The sequence below is a fragment of the Frieseomelitta varia genome, unplaced genomic scaffold (genome assembly GCF_011392965.1).
Source record: "Frieseomelitta varia isolate USP_RPSP 00005682 unplaced genomic scaffold, Fvar_1.2 scaffold_471, whole genome shotgun sequence".
In the NCBI taxonomy this organism is placed as follows: domain Eukaryota; kingdom Metazoa; phylum Arthropoda; class Insecta; order Hymenoptera; family Apidae; genus Frieseomelitta; species Frieseomelitta varia.
The window spans coordinates 164,694-188,721 of NW_025110225.1; the positions used below are offsets into that span (position 1 = coordinate 164,694).

At 41.5% G+C, this 24,028-nt stretch overlaps 2 protein-coding genes across 8 annotated transcripts; one reads left to right on the forward strand and one right to left on the reverse strand.

The window, feature by feature from the left end:
- Positions 1 to 71: 71 nt before the first annotated feature.
- LOC122532782 (serine/threonine-protein phosphatase 6 regulatory ankyrin repeat subunit A) lies at positions 72 to 18,645 on the forward strand. 5 transcript variants are annotated; one of them, XM_043661864.1, is made up of 15 exons: positions 72 to 626; positions 702 to 1,119; positions 1,206 to 1,307; positions 2,230 to 2,331; positions 2,416 to 2,532; positions 3,106 to 3,306; positions 3,409 to 3,792; positions 3,891 to 4,211; positions 4,277 to 5,504; positions 5,733 to 5,908; positions 5,975 to 6,403; positions 6,689 to 7,715; positions 8,250 to 8,363; positions 14,094 to 14,361; positions 14,633 to 15,323. In XM_043661864.1, exons 2-15 carry the CDS (start codon positions 790 to 792, stop codon positions 15,087 to 15,089), a joined length of 5,256 nt encoding a protein of 1,751 aa, XP_043517799.1. In that variant the 5' UTR covers positions 72 to 626; positions 702 to 789; the 3' UTR covers positions 15,090 to 15,323. The 5 variants fall into 5 exon arrangements, with proteins under 5 accessions (XP_043517799.1, XP_043517798.1, XP_043517801.1 ...); XM_043661868.1 differs by lacking the exons at positions 8,250 to 8,363; positions 14,094 to 14,361; positions 14,633 to 15,323 and adding exons at positions 17,632 to 17,759; positions 17,841 to 17,989; positions 18,118 to 18,250; positions 18,312 to 18,645 and having other exon boundaries at positions 77 to 1,119; XM_043661863.1 differs by having other exon boundaries at positions 72 to 1,119.
- A 79-nt stretch (positions 18,646 to 18,724) lies between these two features.
- LOC122532784 (inactive peptidyl-prolyl cis-trans isomerase FKBP6) lies at positions 18,725 to 21,488 on the reverse strand. Of its 3 annotated transcripts, none has more exons than XM_043661870.1 (6): positions 20,924 to 21,019; positions 20,599 to 20,845; positions 20,056 to 20,516; positions 19,777 to 19,965; positions 19,600 to 19,711; positions 18,725 to 19,086 (listed from the first exon to the last, which is right to left on the reverse strand). In XM_043661870.1, the coding sequence occupies exons 1-6, from the start codon at positions 20,962 to 20,964 to the stop codon at positions 18,799 to 18,801; spliced, it is 1,338 nt and encodes a 445-aa protein (XP_043517805.1). In that variant the 5' UTR covers positions 20,965 to 21,019; the 3' UTR covers positions 18,725 to 18,798. The 3 variants fall into 3 exon arrangements, with proteins under 3 accessions (XP_043517805.1, XP_043517806.1, XP_043517807.1); XM_043661871.1 differs by lacking the exon at positions 20,924 to 21,019 and adding an exon at positions 21,310 to 21,488 and having other exon boundaries at positions 18,726 to 19,086; XM_043661872.1 differs by lacking the exon at positions 18,725 to 19,086 and adding an exon at positions 19,249 to 19,378.
- Positions 21,489 to 24,028: the final 2,540 nt, after the last annotated feature.

Sequence of the window (24,028 nt, forward strand, 5' to 3'; positions counted from 1 at the left end):
CTTTGCGATAAAGTGACATATCTCTTTAAAAATAACTTATCTTTGAAAAGTAACAATTAAAGACATAACGAAGACATGAATCATCGATAAAGCTTCTCCGTTGGAATGTCGCGATGCAAAAGCAAGGGAGAAAATGTATAATAGCTAGGCGAAAAAAGAAGAGATATGTAGGTAAATCGGTTGGAGTAAGGAAAGTAGCAGCAGTTAAAGTCTGAGACCGAGGGACTCTAGATAGGCGGATGGCGTGCTTGCTGGCCCGCGCCGGAAGTCGCGTGTCGACGTCGACCATGCCACCACCGTACCACCTTCTGCTCCCCACCATCGTGGTAGATTTCTCGGCTCCACCGAACCACCACTACCGCCACTGCTACCACCACCGAGTTCACCACCGCATTTTCTTAACGTTCAACGAGACGAAGGCTAGTCGGTTAGGCAAGGTTGAATCGAGTTGTTGGTTGCTAGTGTTACCCCGTGGATTCGCACACTGCCGTGACAGTGATTGGTCGATCCTGCTCGAGCAGCGAGAGAGTCGAGGGAAGGCAACCCTTCGCAAGCTACGTAACGTCTTCAGAATCGTTAGGGTGTACGATTAGCACGCATCGAGTCGCTCGACCTTCGATTCCATCGTCAGTTTATTTTCTCATTTTCATTCCCGAGAAATATCGCGAGAAAAAATAGCGTAATCATTTCATATTAATCAGAAGACGTAAATTTTCAAGTGGCAAACGAAGTCGTTGTTCGACTGTAAAACATGTCGGGGCTGTACGATGAAAGAGCGTACGGAGTACCATGAGCAGTAACAGTAAGAAGACATCGGGCGGGAAGGACGAAAAGAAGAATCCCTCCAGCAAGGAGGAAAGCCCCGTAAACAAAGATGATGCCGGAGGATCGGCGTCGGTGGGAAGCACCGGCGGAGGAACGAGCGCAGATGGAACGCAACCTGGAAGTAAGCCTGGATCTGCTGGGGCGACCAGCAGGGAAGCAGCACAAAAGCTCCTCGGGCTTGCCGCGCGCGGAGAATGGGCACCGGTGGACCAGCTGCTCAAATCTCTGGAGAAGGCGATGCAAAATGTTGGAGAGGATGGTCCCGTCGCTCCTCTTGCCAGTATCATGGACCCGGTTAGTCGAAGAAAAAGATTCTCGCTAAGAAAGCAATCCATTGTCTATGTCTCGAACACTATACGATGAACGTTTTCGATTTCCAGGCGACGGGCATGACACCATTGATGTACGCAGTGAAGGACAATCGCACAGGATTGCTCGAGCGAATGATCGAGCTGGGAGCGGATGTGGGCGCCAGGAATAACGTAAGTATTCCAAGAAATTCGAAGTATTTAAGTTGTCGCAGTTTAATGAGTAAAACGTATAAATCGATAGATTCGATGAATTTCACAGTTTCTCATGATTTTTGGGAAAGAGGTGATAGGCATTTTCCTATTAAGAACGACGCTATATCGTTCGAGTGGCAATATTGGCTTTCGAATAAATTCTCGGGCGGCGTTGCGTTGTTGCGACACGTAATATTTGAGTGCAAACCATGGAACACGTATAGTTAACGATCTCCTTGTAATCCCTGTTAAGTCGAACAAAGGAGGGTAAGATCGCGTGAAGGAGGGCCAAGGCCAAGGGGTTTACCGAGGTTAGAAAGTAAGCAAGCAAGTAGGCCGACGAGTCACTAGGGCGAAAAAGTAGCTCGATTCTAGGAACTGATTAGGCGACTTCCAGATTTTATCGACGCGTTTCTTCGCGGTAATCATGCTTACGTGGTTGTACGTGTGCCTGACCAATTCTAGAAAACCCCCAGCGAATTAAAAAATTCCCAAGTCAGCCATTTTCCGTGGGTATTTCCGCGATTACGCAAACTCCGGAATCGCCAGGAGTTTCGCGAAAAAAAGCTTGGTCGCGCCCCTTCATTAATTCGGACAAATAGCTAATCGCAGGAATCGAGGGATTTCAGCCCCACCCAACGTAACGGTTCGACGTCATTTTCAAATTGTCCGACGATAAGCCATTCATTTTATTCTGGGCGCGGCAAAACGCGATTTACAACCCCGTTTCCATACTAGCCACTTGACCTAGCGAATCCCGCTCTTGCGATTTATTATCTAACAACCGGGGCTACTCGGCTCGATCAAGCGGAAGCAACTACGATAGGAAGATGAAATCGCCGCGTCGATTACTCGCTGAAAAGTCCATTGCGTTGACGAAATTCGTCTCCGTTTTTCGCAGGACAATTACAATGCTCTCCACATCGCGGCTATGTACTCCAGGGAGGATGTCGTTAAATTGCTTCTGTCAAAACGGGGTGTCGACCCTTATGCCACAGGCGGAGTATGAACCTTTCTTTTCCCGTATTTTTAACTCATTAACTATTTCAAGTACGTGATGATGTTCCTTTTACCATTTCGAGTACAGTCCAGGCAACAAACTGCTGTACATTTGGTCGCATCCAGACAAACAGGTACAGCGACTTCTATTTTACGAGCGTTGCTGGCTGCCGCCGGTCGGGACATTAGGTTGAAAGTCGATGGGGTAAGTAATACATGTCAAAGAAATCGCCAGAATTTGATATTCTTCTTCTCTTTGTTTTTTTTTCTTTTTACGATTTAAATTTCTTGTATTTGCTCGTCAGGCATTCACTGATCGAATTAACAGTTTTTTGTGTGATTTCTATCGCGTATCACTCTCGATCCTCGTCCACGTTCGTCGCGTGACGCGAATGATCGCTCAGGACTATCGCGGCCTGGTACCGAACAACTGTCATAATTCTCTTCTAGTTCGCTTCTTCTTCGTCTCTTTCTTCTTTCTTCTTCTTCTTCTTTCACCATTTCCTTCTGCACATTTACATCTATTCCCTCTTCTTTCTCGCACGCGTATTAACCCAGCCTCCTTTCCTTGTCTCGCAAACGAGCTAGATTATGCGATTTCAACATTTACGAATGTGGCTATTTATGGAAATCGTAAGGCGAATTCGTTTTCCTTTGCCCCTCGCAAAAATCGATCCGACCAGTCGTCTAATGTTTCCCGACACCGAAGCGAGACTGCACCGTAGTCTATAGAGAACTGTTTCGAGAAGAGCATGGTTGCATCGTGACAATTTTTCAGAAAGGGAAGGTACCTTTGCTGCTGGCTGTGGAAGCTGGGAATCAATCGATGTGCAGGGAGTTGTTGTCTCAACAGGCACCGGATCAACTCCGTGCCACTACCACCATAGGTGACTCGGCTCTTCATCTGGCGGCCCGAAGAAGGGACATCGACATGGTGCGAATATTGGTGGACTACGGGGCGGCTGTGGATATGCAGAACGTACGCGAGAATTTTCGGATCTCGGAACTGAGAGAGAGAGAGACGTTACGTACCTTCGAGAAAAGGGTCCTTAAATATCTTTGAATGCGAATATCCTTTCAGGGCGATGGACAAACTGCGCTGCACATAGCGAGCGCGGAGGGCGACGAAACCCTCGTCAAGTATTTTTACGGTGTCAGAGCATCGGCCTCCATCACCGATCATCAGGATCGTACCCCGATGCATCTGGCAGCAGAGAACGGACACGCTTCCATTATTGAGTTGCTGGCCGACAAATTTAAAGCTAGTATATTCGAGAGGACGAAGGACGGGTCGACGCTGATGCATATAGCGTCGTTGAATGGCCACTCGGAATGCGCGACGATGCTGTTCAAGAAGGGCGTCTACTTGCACATGCCGAATAAACGTGGTGCCCGGTCGATTCACACGGCGGCCAAGTACGGCCATGTCGGCATCATAAGCACTCTTTTGCAACGAGGTGAAAAGGTATTAGAACAGAGAATCTGAAGTCGAATTTTGTTCCGTGATTAATCCGGAGAGAAAATTCGTCCAAGTGAATTGACTGAATATTTCTCGCTGCCCAGGTGGACGCGACCACGAACGACAATTATACGGCACTGCATATAGCCGTGGAGAATGCAAAACCTGCGGTAGTAGAGACTCTGTTGGGATACGGGGCTGAAGTTCACGTACGAGGTGGAAAGCTTCGGGAAACACCTCTCCATATAGCAGCCAGAGTTCCCGACGGTGACAGATGTGCGCTGATGTTACTGAAATCTGGCGCAGGACCGAATTTAACCACCGACGATGGTCAAACACCTGTGCACGTAGCGGCGAGCCATGGCAACTTGGCGACGTTAAAGCTTCTTCTGGAGGATGGCGGGGATCCCATGTACAAATCCAAGGTATAATTTCTCTCTATCCGTTCCTTTCGTTTTCCCCTGTTCCACGATGACACGCTGATCGACAGAACGGAGAAACGCCGCTGCACTTGGCCTGTAGGGGATGCAAGGCCGACGTGGTGCGACACTTGATCGAGTTCGTGAAGGGAAGGAAAGGTGCAGAAACAGCGACCGCCTACGTCAACAGTTTGACAAACGAAGGGGCGAGTGCGCTGCATTACGCCGCGCAGATCGAACCGGCGGAAGTTGGAACACCCGGCGACGACCGTGCTGTCATTCGAGCACTTCTGGAGGGTGGAGCAGATGTTTCGCTCCAGACGAAACAGGCTCAAGAATCCGCGTTCCATCATTGCGCGCTAGCTGGGAACAACGAAGTTCTGTCGGAAATGATATACGGTATGTCAGCTACGGAAGTACAGAAAGCCCTAAATCGTCAGAGCGCCGTCGGATGGACACCGTTGCTGATCGCTGCCCATCGTGGCCACATGGAGCTGGTGACCACGCTGCTGGCGAATCACGCGAGAGTAGACGTGTTCGATCTGGAAGGTAGATCCGCTCTCCATCTGGCTGCCGAGCACGGCTATTTACAAGTCTGCGACGCGTTATTGGCAAACAAAGCGTTTATTAACTCGAAATCCAGAGTCGGTAGAACGGCATTGCATTTGGCAGCGATGAACGGCTACTCGCATCTCGTCAAGTTTCTCGTGCAGGACCACGGGGCTGCGATAGACGTTCTTACGCTGAGAAAGCAGACACCTCTTCATTTGGCAGCTGGCGCTGGCCAATTGGAAGTGTGCAAGCTTCTACTCGAACTCGGGGCAAGTATAGACGCGACGGATGATCAAGGCCAGAAGCCGATTCATGCTGCGGCCATGAACAATTACGCAGCGGTTGCCCAGCTGTTCCTTCAAAGGCATCCGAGCCTAGTGATGGCATGCACCAAAGATGGAAACACTTGCGCTCACATAGCGGCGATGCAAGGCAGCGTACGCGTGATCGAGGAGCTGATGAAATTCGATCGGCAAGGTGTCATCTCTGCGAGAAACAAGTTAACCGAAGCGACGCCGCTCCAGCTGGCGGCTGAAGGAGGGCACGCCGAAGTTGTTAAAGCGTTAGTCAGAGCGGGCGCCTCGTGCGCCGATGAGAATCGGGCGGGATTTACCGCGGTCCATTTGGCCGCACAACACGGGCATGGCCAGGTATTGGAAGTGATGCGATCTTCTCAGTCTCTTCGTATATCCAGCAAGAAACTTGGGGTTACCGCGCTTCACGTTGCCGCCTACTTTGGTCAAGCCGGTAAGAAAGCTCTAGCAAGAAAGCAATCTTCGTTTTTTTTTTTTTTTTGACGATGACGACATGATATCGGTACGAGCGATAGTTTAGACTTTTGTTTCGAGTTGTGTAGGAAACTCTAACAAACACTAACCAGTTGTTGCAAAACGAATACTATCGCTCGTCAAAGAGAGCTTCTCCTCGTTGAACTTTATCCTGCGAAGCGGCAGAACAATAGATCTTTTTCTTCAGATACTGTGCGGGAATTGTTAACTCACGTGCCTGGGACAGTGAAGTCCGATCCCCCAACTGGTGGCTCTCTAGTGGGAGAACTGGGAAGTGAATCTGGAATGACACCGTTACATCTGGCTGCTTACTCCGGAAATGAAAACGTCGTACGACTACTGTTGAACTCGGCCGGTGTACAGGTATTCAAACTAAGTTTCATCGCTAGTTTTTAACGACGATGAGCTGACATCAAATCCTTGACCAAGGTGGAAGCAGCGACCACAGAAAACGGTTTCAATCCCCTTCATTTGGCCTGTTTCGGAGGTCACATCACGGTAGTGGGTCTTTTGTTGAGCAGATCGGCGGAATTGTTACACAGCTCGGATCGATACGGTAAAACCGGCCTCCACATCGCCGCGACTCACGGCCACTACCAGATGGTCGAGGTTCTGCTCGGCCAGGGAGCAGAAATAAACGCGACCGATAAAAACGGCTGGACGCCGTTGCACTGCGCCGCTCGCGCTGGCTATCTCGACGTTGTTAAATTGCTGGTCGAAAGCGGTGCCTCGCCGAAGAGCGAAACCAATCTCGGAAGCGCGCCGATTTGGTTCGCCGCCTCGGAGGGCCATAACGACGTGCTCAAGTATCTCATGGAGAAAGAGCACGATACATACGCCTTGATGGAGGACAAGAGGGTAAGCCGCAATCGTCGCTGCTTTTCTTCGTATCTTTCTTCTCCTTTTCCTTTCAATTGCTTCTTTCTTTCGAAATTCAAGCATCGACAAAGTAATTGGCACAGCATTGGAATTTCAAAACTTTTAACGTGAACAACGATCATCGCTTACCTCGAACCAATAAATTTTGGCGAGTAACAGCCGTTAGATAGCTGGCACGCGATTCTTAACTTTTCTCTTTCCTCCCCCGACCGTGGGTTTCATTCGTGATCGCATTCGATCGATTCGAACTCGTTGGTCTTTCAGTTCGTTTATAACATGATGGTCTGCAGTAAGAGCAACAACAATAAACCGATCGAGGAATTCGTGCTGGTATCGCCGGCACCGGTAGACACGGCAGCGAAGCTTTCCAATATCTACATGAAACTGTCGGAGAAGGAGAAGGAGAGAGCTAAAGACTTGATAGCCGCCGGCAAACAATGCGAAGCGATGGCCACGGAACTGTTAGCTCTGGCCGCAGGCGCCGACTCGGCTGGAAGGATTCTTACCTCGATGGACCGCCGGAACATGGAATTCTTGGACGTTCTGATCGAGAACGAGCAGAAGGAAGTGATCGCGCATACGGTGGTGCAGCGGTATCTTCAAGAACTGTGGCAGGGCAGCTTGAACTGGAACGCCTTTAGAACGATCCTTCTGTTTATCGCATTTCTCATCTGTCCGCCAGTCTGGGTGGTGTTCGCTCTTCCACTCGGTCACAAGTACAACAACGTTCCCATTATAAAATTCATGTCGTACCTTACGTCTCACATATATCTGATGGTCTTCCTTTTACTGGTCGGTATAATTCCTATATATCCGGTAGTAAGAGCCAGCCTGTTACCGTACTGGTACGAATGGTGCCTTCTTGTAATGCTGTCCGGACTGTTGCTCTTCGAGCTGACTAATCCCAGTGACAAGAGCGGATTAGGCTGGATCAAGTTGGCAGTGCTACTATTCGGCATCTGTGGAGTCGCATTCCATCTGATGGGCTTCGTGCTGGTTCAACGAAACTACTGGCCAACTCTGCTCTACCTTAGGAACCAGCTATTCGCCCTGAGCTTCTTGCTTGCCTGTGTGCAGATCCTCGACTTCCTCTCGTTTCATCATCTGTTTGGACCGTGGGCGATCATCATCGGTAACCTGATGAAGGATCTCGCGAGATTTCTCGCGGTATTGGCCATCTTTGTGTTTGGTTTCTCGATGCACTTTGTCGCGCTGAACCAAGCCTTCAAGAACCAATCGATTGCGGAAGCACGCAGCGAGGACAGAAAGAAGAAGGGCGCCTTCCACGACGGTAAGTTCGACGCATATGACTAGCCGTTGATTTTTCTTAGAATCTTAGCAAAACGAGAGAGAGAGAGAGAAAGGGAGAGAGAAATAGCCTCCTGACTTTTACCCCCTGTCTTTTATCCCTCGAATATACGATCGTAGCCACTCTGCAGAAAAAAAAGAAACGATAATAAGCTAGCGGCGCGGTCGATGGGACCGCGAACATGCGATACGCAAGTACACGAATAAAAACCCGCGTACTCGATGCTTTTCCTCCTAACTAGAATATTTGAAATCGTTTGAATTATTCGAGGCAATGAAAATGTTCCGTCGCGATGCCTCGACACTTAGACGAGTTTTGAACCTAAGCGAGCTGTCACTGTAAAATTAGTATCGTATCAACACTATCGAGCCTTCCCTCGACGCAGGTCGCCGATGATTTAATAATTTCGAACGAAGACGAAGACTATGACCTATCTCGTTGTCCCGATTATAAGTACCATAGAACAGCCTAATTATCTCGATGCAAACGCATAATCGGATCAATTGCAATGAATAGATTTGTTGGCCAATGTTACGGAATGGATGATGGAGACGCCATCGACGGCGCCTCCTCGTCGCTACGGCCGCTACAAGAAAAAGAATGAGTGTTGTGACGATAGCTCCCGAGATAGTAAGTTTTGAAAAGCCGATTGGGAACGTTAACGAGAACCACAACCAGAACAGAACGCGAGATGAATGGCAATGACACGTGCACAACGGAATGCAGGACACGATTCTTCTTGGTGTCGTATCGTCTGCATTGTGCGTTTGCCCGATGTGTGTTGTTGCCTGCTGGGACTGCTGCCTGATTCCAATTAACATAAATACATATTTGCAACGTCGCGAGAAATGTTTCTCTCACTCCGCTGTAACCTGTGCTGTGATTCGGGCTTGTGACGAGTGATGACGAGTTCTATCCGTCGAGGACGCAAGGACCGCCTTCGCATCATGTTTAATTTTCGTTATATGTTTATTTCCTGTATGACGATCGATATCACGAATCCCTGAAACATTTTTCACACAGTACGAAAGGAAAACACGAAATTCGATGCTTTTCCAGAATCCTAGTTTCTTTTTTTTTTCTTCTTTTCTTTTTTTTTTTTTTTTTTTTCTTTTCTTTTTTTTTTTTTTTTTTGCCGCGAGTCCGAATCGCAGCTACTCGGTGTTTACGGCTCGATCTTGACCTCGATCTCGACTTCGATCTCGAGATCATAGCATCCCGCCGAGTAGGTTGGCGACCACCGCAGGCTTCTTTCTTATTTCACGGAGGCGCCAATCGAGCGCGCGTTTCTCCACAGCCTCTGTTGTGCATCGTATGCATCTCTATAAACATACAAGAGTAACGTTGTCTTTCTCGTTGCTGTCCGAGTTTTGCGCAATGCGTGTTTTTGTGTGTCACTACCAATCGGCCAAGTCGAAGTACGACCTCGAAAAGCGTCGGGTTGGTTCATATCCTGGCATTCGATCCCGATGTACCACCCGGCGCACGCACATCTCCATTTTTTTTTTTTTTTTCGTGACTGTCTTTAACCACCGGAAATCGATTCAGCCTGTTTCCCGTTTTCAACTCTTTTATTCTGCCTCGAACGTCCTCCCTGTTTTCCTTCGAATCCACCTTTTCGTTTTAAAGCCGCGGTCGCTTTGCGTGTATTTCCTCACGATCTTGGGAAGCAGCAAAACGTCCGATCTTGTCCTTGCATGCGCACGGTAAATAGTTCTCTTTCTACGTACATACGTGTTCGCTCGTGCGCGAGATCCACCTGAATGTTCGATGAAGAAAGAAAGGAGGATTAGAGAGCGCGAAAGTGAGAGAGAAAGAGATAAAGAGAGGGAGAGGGAGAGAGTGAGGGTGAGGGAGGGAGAGAGAGAGAGAGAGAGAGAAAAAGAACGGGGGGAAAGTGAAAAAAAAAAAAAACGCTCGCCGTCTGCATGCTGCATCTCATCGTCCAAAGCAAACGAGTCGATTGTGAATCCCGTGAATTCGGAGTAGAAAGAAGAACACGCGACAAGTCGACGCAATCAGATGATCGATAAAACACACTCGGCTTTGTAGATCCTCGATGCATCTCGAATCAGTTTACTGTCGCGGATTCTTGCGTATTGGCACAAAAGAAAACAAATGAAACCAACGGAATAGAAACACAATAATAACAAGTATATCACCTTGAAAGTAAGAACAAAACACCGAATAATTACACAACGTGGATCGAAGCTCGCGGAACGTCCGGCATGCATTCAACGTTTTTCGCAAGCATGGCCCGTCTGTATTAGCATGAGCATGTTCGTACGTTCATCGTTCGTTCGATCGTTCGTTCGTTCCAATGTACGTATGATATACCACACCCGCATCCATACATAGCGAGTCCACCAGTAGCCAGCCTAACGACACGAAGCAGCAGTCACGAGAGAAAACGCAAAAAAAAAAAAAAAAAAAAAAAAGGAAAAAAGGAAAAAAGGATGGCCGGGAAAGAGGTGGATTCGGAGAACAGCTAAAGCGGAATGACCGTCCGGCCAACCTATCGCATGGACGCGCGTTTCACCGGATCCCTAGTAATCCAGTTCTCGCGAGCGGGGTACGGGCAACGATGGAGGATTTAGCCGAGGGAAAATACGACGAAACTCCTCTGATCTTCTCTTAACGTCCGCTCTCGCCGCGCCTCGTAATTCGGACGTGGAATCCACCGTCATGAGGATTCTTACGGCCGATCGGGAATAACGTTGGATTAGACGCGGAAAGAGATCCCGCGTTCTATGCTCAATCGACTGTTCGTCAAAGAAAACGGATAACGCGCGCACGGCTGATGCAAATAACGCGCGAGAGAGACAGAGCCGTCTGCTCCTCTGTCCCTCCCGCGGCGAAGGTAGTAAGCGCGAAAGTAAGAAGCTGCGTTGATTTGCGAGACACGAAGGACGTTGACGAACAAAGGCACGAGGAGAAGGAGTACGGCGGAGTGTCGGAGCGATACGACGGCAGAGACAGAGAAAACGAGAGCCCAGAGCGATTGCCATATCGTACCTGAGGGTACCGTTGAGCGTTTCAGAGGCAAGGAAAGAAACGAGGGTGACGGCGGAGCAAAAGGGGGCGGCTAAGTGGGAATGAAGAGAGAGGAAGAACGGACGGTGTACTATCGTCGAAGAAAGGCCGGGAAGAACGAGTATGTATCTGCATATAACCTGGTTTCTCACTCTCGCGAACGCGAGCTTTTACGCGAGCGTACCGACCGGTGTGCGGGAGAGACGAAGCTGAAACGAGTTCCCTTGGGAAGTGGCCAGCCGTACCACCGTTCCTGTTTCTCGGGCCGTACCCCTACCCTCCTCCGTCAGATATCCAGAAGAAGACCGACCACTCTCGGGAGACCGGACTAGTGCTTCTCAAACACAGGCCAGCCGGCCCTTCCATCCTTCATTACCCGGCTTCTCGTTCCAACTTACCGTTCCGCCGAGAGTTTTCCTCGAGTACACCCACGTGCCACGCAAACGTAAACGCACCAATGAATCCGTGGCTCCTTTAAAGCCGACCTGTCGCTGCGTACGTGCCTCCCAGCGGCAATTACGCTTGCCCCTGGATCGAACCTCGGTAAATTCGTGCGGACTGTGCTGCGCCGCGCTGCGCTACGTCGCATCGCGCCAACAGAAATCCACCGCGTCGAATCAGGACATGTTTGTCCTCGCTGCTGTTTCCTGATCGTCGATTGTTAGTCACGATCACGTGACCAGTCGCGATCGCAGTGTCAAAAATTCTCGACGAATCGCGATCTTCGCGACTGACTGGAACAAGTCGCAAGGAATGTACAGTAAACTTCTACACAGAGCGACGAATAAATTGCGAATTCCTCTCGTATAACGCGATAAATAGTCCCACGTGTATATATTTTACATTTTGACATAGTTTTCGATTTTTTTCTTTAAAAAAGCAAATCTTTGACAACACTGACCTATTGTTTACACAGGGTGGGTAAAAAAATCGTAGTATAACCGGCCAGGGGTTAATTTTACGTAAAAAAAAATAAGGAAAAAATGTGGTATACAATTTTTTCGTCCGAGGCCTCGTTTTCGAGAAAATCGAATTTGAAGTTTATTACTTTACAAGTTGGAAATGTCCTCGTTGTTGCATACGTAATTATGCTCGACGAATTAAAGATAACTGAACAGATGGTAACGTATTATTATTTTTTAGTTTTTCAAACATTTGAAGATTTTTTTGCTTTAGTTGTACAATGTTGTTAATACTTTCTTTGTACACTTCTTCTTTGGCATGTTTTATTTGAGAAATTTATTTATTTAAATTTATTTCCTACAGTATCCTATTATTATCATTAAGACGAGCAGCGGCAACCGATAATAGAATACATGATAAAGAAATTGTATTGTGTAATTGAGTAAACTTCAAATTCGATTTTCTCGAAAACGGAGCCTTGAATGAAGAAATTGCATACAACGTTTTTCCTTTATTTTTTTACGTAGAATTACCCCTTATCCGGTTGTACTACGATTTTTCACCCACTCTGTATATGCACAATGAAATTGACAGTTTAAAAAGATAAAGGGTTATTGAAACAATAACACGCACATTTAAAGACATAAAAGAAAATTACTTTTATTCAACTTAAAAAAATAAAATACAAGTGTGTATTTCACTCTTTTTAGAATTCATTCATTCTTTCAAACTGACTCACATCAACAAACATATGAAGCCATTTCAGATGGTAGCCACTTTGACGACTGTAAAATGTTGAATTTGCTTACAGTTATAATTTAGAGACATGTTTGAACTTGCGCAAATTCGCCCGACAATTCATGTACCATATAACGTGGAACGTATCCCCGGGAGTTGTACGGGAGTTTACTGCAATTGGTGACGAGCGCTCAGATTCGTCGAAATATCAGAAAAATGGCAGCCTTTGATATACAAACGAAAGCCAGAAGCGGATCGCGACACGAATTGGCGTCGACGTCTAAACGAATCGAACCAGTTGTGTCTACGAGCACGTTCGACGGCCAGCGTCGCGTCGCTAGGCTAACGAGCCACGCTTTAATAGGCGAAAGTTCCGTTTCGAAAGTCGTAAAATCGCGACTGCCGGTGACTTTATCGATGTAAAGGCGGAAACAGAGGCAGAAGTGAAAAAGCGAACGAAGACAGCGGGCTGGGAACGGCCACGAGAACGAGACGGAGAGAAGGGAAGGTTAGCGAGAGAGAGAGAGAGAGAGAGAGAGAGAGAGAGAGAGAGAGAGGGGGTGGTCCACCGCCGGATACGAGAGCCAGGCCGGCAATATCGAGATGAGTTATTGTTCACGGAGCACAATACGCTCAAATATGGAACGTAGCCGAGAAATTGATAGAAAAAATCCGTATGGCTCTACCAAAAGCTTTATTAATTCCTGCCAACATCTCTGCAAATAGAAACAACCAACCATGGTCAGCGTTAAAAAAAAAAAAAAATACACGTGCAAAGAGAGGTGGCATAAAGAAGATGCTCCATAGTTGCGGATGTTAGCTGTTTTATGCTTTAGGATTGCGTCGGGGAACGAGATACGAGGAGGAGGCGATTTTACATAGGAAGGGCAAACAGTAAGCAAGGGGAGACGATTTCGGTGGAATTGTATTAGGCGAGAGCGCTCACGCGATACTAAACAATGTATCGCCATTAAATAGACTTAAATCGTGGGACGTGGGTCTCCCCATCTTTGGCCGATCGATACAAGAGAATTTTCTGGCGACCGTTCGTAGGGTGGATGGATGACAGAAATGAGTAAGAGAGAGATGAAAAATAGAGAGTGAGGAGCAACCACGAGAAAACGCAACTACAAAGGGAAATGGAGATGGAAAGAGTGGCAGTAGGGTGAGCGAGATCGAGGTAGGGGGACGCGGTCTCTCCGGTCCAAACCGAGCGGCACGCTTCCACCTCGCTTTCGTGCCTCGGCGACGTTTGCCTCGCCAGAGAAAAACGCCGGGGACGAATGACTCCTCGTAAATCGATTACGTGGACGGAAAATGCCATGGTTTTCGGTCTCGAATATCCTTTTCCTCCCTCTCCGCCCCCCTTTCCTCCCTTGTTTCACCGTGAAAACCGAATTTTATCGTTATCGTTATTCTATCGTTGGATTATTTCGATTTCATCCGAATGAACGCAGTGAAAACTCCACGGCGGTATCGAATTCATGGTTCCCGGGTGCAACTTTCCATCTCTGTTTCTCTCTCTCTCTCTCTCTCTCTCTCTCTCTCTCTCTCTCTCTCTCTCTCTCTTACTCTCTCNCTCGCCTAATCCCATTACGTCGCGGAAGAAAATCGAACCAGGCCGAACGAAAAAAAAAAAAAAAAAAAAAAAGACAAATCAAGAAACGTGTGTGCCTCGAATTCCAGTAAAGATGAATCCTGTACTTGCCTTCGAGTATCTGTTCTTCGCTGTCTTTGGCCAAACGACCCACAGCGAACTGAAGGTCGAGAATAATCAGCCGCAGTGGACCTCGGTCCTGTTCAAGTTGGCCTTTGGCGTATACATGTTGGTCTCAGTAGTCGTATTAATTAATCTACTGATCGCCATGATGAGCGACACCTACCAGCGGATACAGGCGCAATCGGACATTGAGTGGAAATACGGACTCAGTAAACTAATCCGAAATATGCACAGGTAAGCCGGTAAACGTGTATCGTATGCAAGAACAGTTCGGATCTCACACGACCCGCGATCGAAATTTATACATATCCGCCTATATTTCCGTTTCTCATGCTAAGGAAGCGATCCGCATTCTCCAAACAAAAGTCTGCTACTCTACGCTACTTTTCGTTATCAGTTCTCCTCGCATTGAATCGCCTTTGCGCCGCATGTTCCGTCACCGTGTAGTTGTTGACTCGTGAAATGAATCTGCGGGATAGGCTGGACACACGATTCCGTGTTGCAGAACGACCACCGCCCCATCGCCTCTTAACTTGCTCACTACTTGGATCGTGTACTTCATCAAGGTGTGCAAGCAACACGCTGCGAAACGAAAACGTCCCTCGTTAGTCCATATGATGGGACTTCAGCGAGGTGACCGTCTTTCACCTAGATCGAAAATGGGCGCGAAATGGCTGGCCAAAGTGAAGAAAGGTCAAGTCAGACCAAAAGATAGCGTAACCTTATCTGTGGTACATTTGAGTCCCCTTGGAAGTCAATTGTCCTTCAATAGTGCTACAAGAATAGAGAGCGTAGTCGATTGGGACTCGATTCGTAAGAAATATTTGGCTCTGTCCGGGAACGAGCCCGAGAAAGAAGCGGACAAGGATGCCAAAAACGAGGATGACGAAAACGAGGATGATAATGCACCGACTGCTTCCAACTCCTCAACGGTACCAACAACTACAACACCGCCCATCTAGAAGAAGCTGATTCTTCGCCTCGGGAAAAACACAAGTTCGATTCGACGATTGCAAATTTGATAAGTTTACCGAACGCAATCCTGTGGCTATACGAATTCTCGTCGCGCTACTACCGCATAGAAAATAGCTACGGCATCAAAATATATTCTAGGTAACGATTCGTAGCGTCTTTTGAAGATCGACCGGCTATTCGCGAAATATAATCAACGTGCTATCATTTCGAAGTTTACGTAAGTAATCTTGCGAACACGAGATAGAGAAGTACAACTATCGTATCGTGCGTTTGTAAACGTTTGATCCAGCATGGCTACCCCTTTTTCAACTGCACTACAACTCCTTTTGGATTCCCTTCTACTACAGGACTTTTAGACGATTGCTCAGCCAGAGCTGTCTAAATTCCTCCTTACAAACGCATCCCTTAGTTTAAAGTCCTACAATAAAGTGTCCTTCTACGACTTAGCATTTAGCCATAGTGACACTAACTTAAAAAACAAAAGTCAAGGCCAACAGAAAACACGCATGTACTTACACGCATACAAATATACGCAACATGTACGTACATACAAACAAAGATTGAAGAACATGAAATCTATCGCGATACACAAAGTTTTCACGAGACGTATCGTTCCCACGTATTTCCAGTCAGGATGAGTCCCGTACTGGCCGTTGAGTTATTGTTCTTCGCCATCTTCGGTCAGACAACCCACGAACAATTCAAGGTTCAAGATTCAATCCAGCCCGACTGGACCAAAGTTCTCTTCAAGCTCACCTTCGGTATTTATATGCTGGTTTCGGTGGTTGTGCTGATTAATCTACTAATTGCCATGATGAGTGACACTTACCAACGGATACAAGCTCAGTCCGACATCGAGTGGAAATACGGATTGAGTAAGCTCGTTAGAAATATGCACAGGTAAGGATTTATAATCGTTGCACGATAAAAGAACAAAAAAAAAAAAAAAAAAAAAAAAAAAAAAACAGAAAATGCCGGGCTCTCCTGTAGCATATACCCTTCGAGAATCGAAATCGAGATAGAACCAGTATCAATTTCCGATGCGATAACGAACATTGTCATATGCCCGCACAATTTGAACGAAACACGTTCGTTCAATTGGTTGTGGAAATTCTAATTGATCAGATACGTTTATCGATGCGCAGGACAAGTACAGCGCCATCACCATTGAATCTTCTTACCACCTGGATGACATATTTGTACAAACTCTGCAAAAAACGTGCTGCGAAAAAGCAACGACCATCGCTCGTCCGCTTGATGGGACTGCAAAGAACCAATGTTCTTTCGGCGCGGTCCAGAATGGGCGCCAAGTGGTTGTCCAAAGTGAAAAAGTCTCAGGTGGCTCACAAGGATAGCGTTGCCTTATCGGTTGTTCATCTCAGTCCTCTTGGTAGCCAATTATCGTTCAGTAACGCTGTCAGAATCGACAACGTTGTCGATTGGGAAGCGGTCCGGCGCAAATATCGTGATCTTCATGGTGAAAAGATCGAAAAACATGCCGAAGAATCGAAAGAATCTACAGAACATGAACCTTTATCGGCTGCTCTAGAAAGTTCATTGGCTGGTGTTCCTGTGGCAGGAAACCAAACTGTATCTACTTCTATATCTTGAATATCGATCATTTTTTACAATCAGCATATTTATTAAAAGGGAATCTAACGTAACTTGTTCTCCTTGTTGATCTTGGATCATTATAATAAAACGGCGTTATCGTTTTTAGACATGTACAGTCTCGTCTCGTACGATCTTTCTTATTAAAATAAACATCCAAATTAATCGGATCATTCTGTGATTCTCTTATTATTCGTGGACCTTTTATCCCCTCTCACATCGATACAACGATTATCTTCTCAGTCATGTTTTAAAGAAGACTACCAAGGGAATGATGCTGTATAGCAACAATGCATAGGAACTTAACGTACCTTTAATGGTTAGTCTATGTATATGTATGATCACTCGTATTGTTGTGCTCTTTGTTTGTCACACTATTAAACAAAGCTGTAACTTAATTCCACTGAGTAAACGAAATATTACTGAATGCATGCGTGCATGCTCATTGGCCGAACATCACGATGCTTACAACAAATCAACAGAATGCGTAATTGCAAAATTTGAATTGTATCGCGAAATCGGTGCATCGACCGTCTGCCGTTCAATTAGCTCTGAATCGAATCATGACACCGTTTTCATTGATCAGGATCAATCACTCGATTCTTCATATATCAAGTATCGTTCAAAACACACCAGTTTTACGTATAACTTATAACTATTTAAATCATACTCCTTCTTCAATATAGAAATTGCTCCTATCCTCCCTGTGTTTTCATCTGATTTCCATCGCATGTTTCGCATTTCATGCTGTATATATCTCTTTCTTTCAATCAATATCATTAAATTTCGCAACTGGGACGCAACGATTACAGTGCAAATTCACGCAAAGTAAATCATATAATTCAAGACACGACGTGATTTTTGCGTTCCTCTAAAAATATCTTTGACAATCTTAGACGCTTGATTACATTCTTTCAGTGAAAGTGAATCCCATCGATATTACGGAGAATCTTTTCTTCGCTATTTTCGGCCAAAAGGATACAGATGATTTCACGGTATCGCTAAAACGAAAGATGCAACCAAATTGGACGATATACTTTTTTAAGGTCAGACCAATATTCACAACTCCTTATCGTGCATGATTTATACTTGAAGGATTGACAATCAATGCTTTCATATTTTGCTAGATATCCTTCTCTCTGTACATGTTGGTTAGTGTTATTGTACTAATCAATCTATTAATCGCAATGATGTCCGATACGTATCAAAGTATTCAGTCACAAAGCGACATCGAGTGGAAATATGGATTAAGTAAACTTATACGTAAAATGCAAAAGTAAGTAATTCACAAAATATGTAGATATCAAAATCAAACTTCTTTACTGTAAAGAAAAGGAAAAATTTTTATAACTAACACGACGAATTGCTTTGCAATAAATATAAGTTCGAAACATCTTTTTTAAGAACACGTACTGCACCTTCGCCGTTGAATCTCATTACTTCCTGGATTTCATATATTGGCAAAATATGTAAAAATCGAAGCCGCGAACGTAAAACTGGTATAATGCATTTATTTGCGGGACACACATTTAGTCAGGTAAGTAAAAAGTCGATAATAAATAAATAAAATATAGCAATAAATTTCTCCTTTTACTTAGGACAATGGATTGTTATCTCAGCAACATGATGTCATTAACTTTCCATTACTTCAATCAAGTCCATTGGAAAGTCAATTGTCTTTGAAATATTCAATAAGAATCGAAAATGTAGTGGATTGGGATTTCGTAAGACGAAAATATAGAGTACGATTTGGTAACGAAATCGAAAAATCTCTCCTAGAAGACTCGTCTACAAAGCGTTGAATGTCTGTAATGTAGTTTCCTATTACTTACATAATTATACTGTAGATTTGCCATTTTCTCACAGATGAAATATTTGTACTTACTATTTGATATCTTTTTTATCTTATTAAATATAAAAATAATATTCCTATACTATCGGTACAGAAATATGAAAATTGTCGGAAGGTTTTAAATAAGTGTTAAGAAGAAAATTTTTATAAATAATTTTTTCTTTATAGTATAAAAATATAATACTACTTTTTTGGTATCAATATCATATTCTAACTAAAGTAACACTTAGATTTTAATAATTAGATTTGTTGAGATATGTTATTTCTCTACCATATCTCTGATGCGTGGTAACAACCAAATTAAAAGCTGCGGCTTGTTCGCGTATACATTTGTCTTCCTCAGGTGTTAAAGATTCAGGAAGTGGTTGTCTCAAGAGATGATTATCTTCAAAAAAACTTTTGCACATCTCATACGCAGCTTTTTCAAAAGAAGACTGTTCTTTTTTCTTTTCTTTAACTTTTAAGCAATTTTTCCAAAGCTGTTTTTCTATTTCTAAATACTTTCTGTGTTTTTCATTTGCCTAGAAATAATAAATACAATAAAATGTTTTTAGAAACAGTAAACAGACTGTCAAAATATGTAAGCATAACTTCACCAACTAAAACAAGAAAGAGTTCATATAAACACGTGTCCAATATGACCTTGTTTCTGAACTACATCTTTTTTTGTATTACATCAATTATTTACCTTTTTTTTTTTCAGAAATTACTCAAAGTGACCATATCCAAACTCAAATACAAGCTTCTAGGTCTCTTGTCATTGAAATTCTCATTTATTTAAAGTTGCCTGGTATTGTTCAAATTTGTTAGCAACTGTCAATAATTCATTTATAATTAGTATTTATAATAATATTTATAATGAAGAACTATTTGTCAAAAGAATTACTGAAAAATAGAAATTCGACTCTATCTCAGAAACAAAGTTCTTTTTTCTATTTTAATCTTTTTTCCTATTTTAGTATACTCAATTCTTCAGTGAAGTTATGTCACATATTTTAATACATACTGCATAATCTTTGATTTTATTAACTCACAAGTCTAATTTCTTTAATAATGTCCATATTTCCAGATTCCATTTTTAGAGCAAGTTGCAATACTTCCATTGCTTTAGAGTACTCTCCCATTTTCAATAATGCCCGCCCATGACTAAAACAAATGCAAAATTTACATTTAAATAAGTATTTTTTGAAACTTGTTTTAATACAACATACTTGAAATGGGTTTTAGCTGTAGGTATAGGAACTCTATTGCATGCAGTGCAAGCACGACGTGGCATATTTTCAATATTGTAACAAACTGCAAGATTATTATAACCTCTTGAAAGTAATTTATTTAATTCATTTTCCTCTTCCTGATTTTTCAGTTCAGCTTCTTCTAACCATTGAAGTGCTTTTCCATATCTACACAAATAATAATAATAATTAGAATACTGATATAATAATATAAAAATACTTAGTTTTTTATTTATATAATAATAAAAAGATACTTACTCTCTTATTGCTTGTTTAATTTTCTGCTTACTAAAGCAATCTTTGGCAGTATTAAATTTACCTTGTACACTCTTAATAACATTTGCAAATTGTTTTCTTTCTTCTAAAGATAAACTTTGAAATTCTTTAACAGATCCATTATCTACATAATCAACTAAATGCACAACGAATAATATTTCTTCATTTGGAGGAATTCGAGGAGCACAACCATATTTTCCATATGCTAAATCCGGATGTATAATAAATATAGCTATTTCATGCTTCTGCATTGTTGTAATACCAATTTCTAAACCAGGTATTAATGCACCTTCATTGAGACAAAAAGTTTCTGCTCCTTCACGAGCAAAACTAGAGTCAAATGGTTCATCTACATGTTCAACATGTCCTATATATTTAATAGTAACTTGTGCATCAAATGGTACACAATTCCCAACACCTTTTTGTTTTATTAATTTCATTACCTACGATTAATATTAAAAAAAAAAAAAGATTAATTTATGGAAAACCTGTAATATATTAACAGCATCAGAAAATATAATTTACTTTTCCATCTCCATAAATGTCAGTCATTTTAGTTTTTAGTTTTTCAAAACTAATACCACAAATTGTTATTTTATTGTTTGTATTATCATCATCACTGTTATCTTCATCTTCGAAATCATCCATATTTAAAAGATTTAATGCCTCCTCGTTAGTTAATGGTACATCCTCAGAATAACCAAACTCATCTTCGAATTTCTCATAATCATTATTAATTTCAAAAATAAGTCCATCTTTTAACGTTAAATCACTAAAACATACATTCCATTCTGAATTATTTGACATTTATTATAATATTTATATTATTATAAAATTTAAATTCGCATACTTGATGGTAAATCCATCTCCTACATTTAAATATTTTGCCATTTTATATTTTACCAATTTAAATTTGTATGATTATAAAAACCTATTTCAATTATTTTTTCTAGCAAAATTCACTGAAAAGTCTGTGTTAAATAAAAATTTTATTAAGAATATCAATGTGGCAGTTCAATATTAAATTCTTTGTCCGTTCTGCTTTGAAACTTGGTAAGAAAAGAAATATCCTTCCTTAGATTCGCCACTACTACTGTTTCCTATCTATGTGTAAATTATATCCCTAGTAGTCAGTAATATCTATATTAACCAGAACAACAATTTAAGAAATATAACAAACTAGGGAAGGCACGAAAAGCAACAAACTATTTATAAAATATTTCAAATTAAGTATACCATCGAGAAAATCCGACTGCTAGAAAAATGATCAGAAAACTGCGTTACTCTTTGTCAAAAAAGTTTTTTTTACAAAGTCATCTTTAAAAACTACCATAATTTATGGAGAATATATCGACAAGGTTTCTAGGGATATTGTTTGTCAACATAAACAACGTAAGGTCCTCACCACGGATGCCGAAGTGTTCTTTAAAAAAAAAAATTAAATATTAAAACTTTTTTTATTTTTATTAATTAAAGGATAAAAAATACTTTATAAACAATTAAATTGCAATAAGCTTGCAAAATTATCTAATAATCTAAAAATTGCAAATGCTTTAAACAAGTAAATTAAAATTGTAATATTAACATTCATTGATGTTGAAAAGGTAAATTAAAATTGTACAAATTCTGCATACAATAGAAGAACTTTGAACATTTCATAACTTGATTATTTTATAATTCTGAATATTATTGAATATTATTCACACCTGTCCTGTACGGAATTCGTCAAATTCAAATATACTTAATAAATCTTTAAACTCTATTTTCTCAAAAACAAAAGCTTTAATGAAATTTTATTGTTTCTTTTCAACTCAGTTTTATATGTAGAATCATCTAATAAATCAATTGGCTCTGTATAATAATTATTTTACGATTTCTTTAATTGAATATTGAGCATTTGTTATTTCTAAAAAATTTAAAAAGCAGAAAACGTAAATTTAAAATTCATTTATAAGCGGTTAAAGAGTTTTGACATCCTGTAAAATTTAATTCTAGTTTATAAGTTAAACTCCATTGTAATTTTAAGTTTTTTTTTCTTGCAATTTATTGTTCAATAAAAATATTAAAGAATATACATATAAATTAGTTCAATTAAGTCATGATTCAAAAACTCCTGAATTGAACACACAACAACCAAAAACAAATTGTTAACAATATTGACATGAACATAATTCACAGTAAGAAACTATATGGTATGTCGTCAAATGTGGAGTATCGAACGATATGGAAAAAGTGAAGGATGAAAGAAATCTGTAACAGATACGTTTTATAATTTGTTTTCAAAGACAATAATAATTATTTGGGAAATTTGAAATAATGAAAGATTGATTTCTATTAACTTCGCAACATATTATCGTTCATACGATCCCATAGACGAGATATGTATTTCGCGACACAATATTGCTGGTACATACAATATAATATAAAATCAAGGACTGCGTGTTTCTTTATTAGGACAGTTTTAATTCGAATTTTGTATTAATTATTATTTTATTAAGTATTATTTATAATTGAACAAAATATGAAATATAAAATTATATTGACTTATATTGACTTTCGAAGCACTAAATATTTTCCATAGAAAAAAGAAATAATGCGGCGTAAAAATTTAACTAAGATTTGTTGAATATTAACAAATTTTTTAAAAGCATTCTGTCCATTGTTTGACTTTTTTATTGTGTATGTTAATATTAAATAAATATTTTAATATTGATTTTTTTAAGCTGTAGAAAAGACTACTATTACTTGCCTCTCAGACTGGCATGTTGTCCAGAAAGTAAGCGTGGTCTGTTGAACGCGATTCATCTCTCTATGTGAGCATTAAAAGGAAGAACCCTTTCCATGCTTACTTTATACTGTTTTTTTTCCACTAAACAAAAATCAAAGATATACCTTCATATTGTTTTTAAATAGAATATAATAAAATAATATAATTGTTGAGATTCCAGTCCAGTTGTAATTAACTATATTTTATATATATATACACAGGGCGTTTCATAACATGTGGGACCCACTTCGGGAGCTGATTGTACGCCTAAAAACAATGAAAAAATCATATAAGTACATGTCCTATCTGTCTTCGTTTATGAGATATAATGAATTTTATAAACAGAGCAAACTCGATATTAGACTTTATATATATATAATGATTAATCTGCACATAGTAAGAGAATCGGTTAAAGTCTGGAGAAAAAGAAGAGGGGAAAACGATTCAGGTGTCAAACTCGTGTAGCTCATAGAGAAGAAGATATGCATTGGTAACACTGAACAGGTCTGGCTTGATCAGCATATACGAAGAAATGAAATTGTTTATATTATTGTTAGTAACGGAATACATATTTCGACAAAGACGATAATGTTTAAGCTCCTATATTTTCATATACTTCTTCTATGACTGTATTCATTATTTGATCAATTTCGATCGTTTTACTTGTAGTTTTCCAATTCACCGTTTTTTAAGCGTAGAGTGCACTAAAAAATCACTAATTTTTTTACTATGTTGGTATTCAGAGCATGGGACAGAGAGTCCTTGTAAGATGGAAGGGTGGAAGTCCTATTCTGTGGATATATCTCATCTGTGATGTTCAGTCTATTCTATCTTTAATCAATGACGTAATATAACGTACAATATTTCTTAATATTTGCAAATATTATCTATGAATATTTTGTAAAATAATTGATTTTTTAAAAATTAAACTCTGAATGTTCGTTATTAAATATGCTTCGTATTTATGAAATATACCCTTTTTCTCAGCTAAACAATAGCTGCGCAATATGGAAAAGACGCAGGCGATTCAAATCTATCTATGATAAAATTCCTTTTTCAAAGGATTCATATTACTTATTAAATAATGTTAGCAATTATCCAACAGAAAGAGAAAATAAAAGTATAAATATCTTGATTAGACTAAACCATATGTTATATCTTTTTGAATTGACGATCGAATTTATTAAT

Coding starts and splice junctions, on each gene's coding strand:
- LOC122532782 (XM_043661863.1), top strand. CDS start 790: ATGAGCAGTAACAGTAAGAAGACATCGGGCGGGAAGGACGAAAAGAAG. Junction 4,212..4,276: donor ATCCCATGTACAAATCCAAG/GTATAATTTCTC, acceptor GCTGATCGACAG/AACGGAGAAACGCCGCTGCA. Junction 5,505..5,732: donor CGCCTACTTTGGTCAAGCCG/GTAAGAAAGCTC, acceptor CTTTTTCTTCAG/ATACTGTGCGGGAATTGTTA.
- LOC122532784 (XM_043661870.1), bottom strand. CDS start 20,964: ATGGCAAAATATTTAAATGTAGGAGATGGATTTACCATCAA. Junction 20,846..20,923: donor GGAGATGGATTTACCATCAA/GTATGCGAATTT, acceptor TGTATGTTTTAG/TGATTTAACGTTAAAAGATG. Junction 20,517..20,598: donor ACATTTATGGAGATGGAAAA/GTAAATTATATT, acceptor TATTAATCGTAG/GTAATGAAATTAATAAAACA.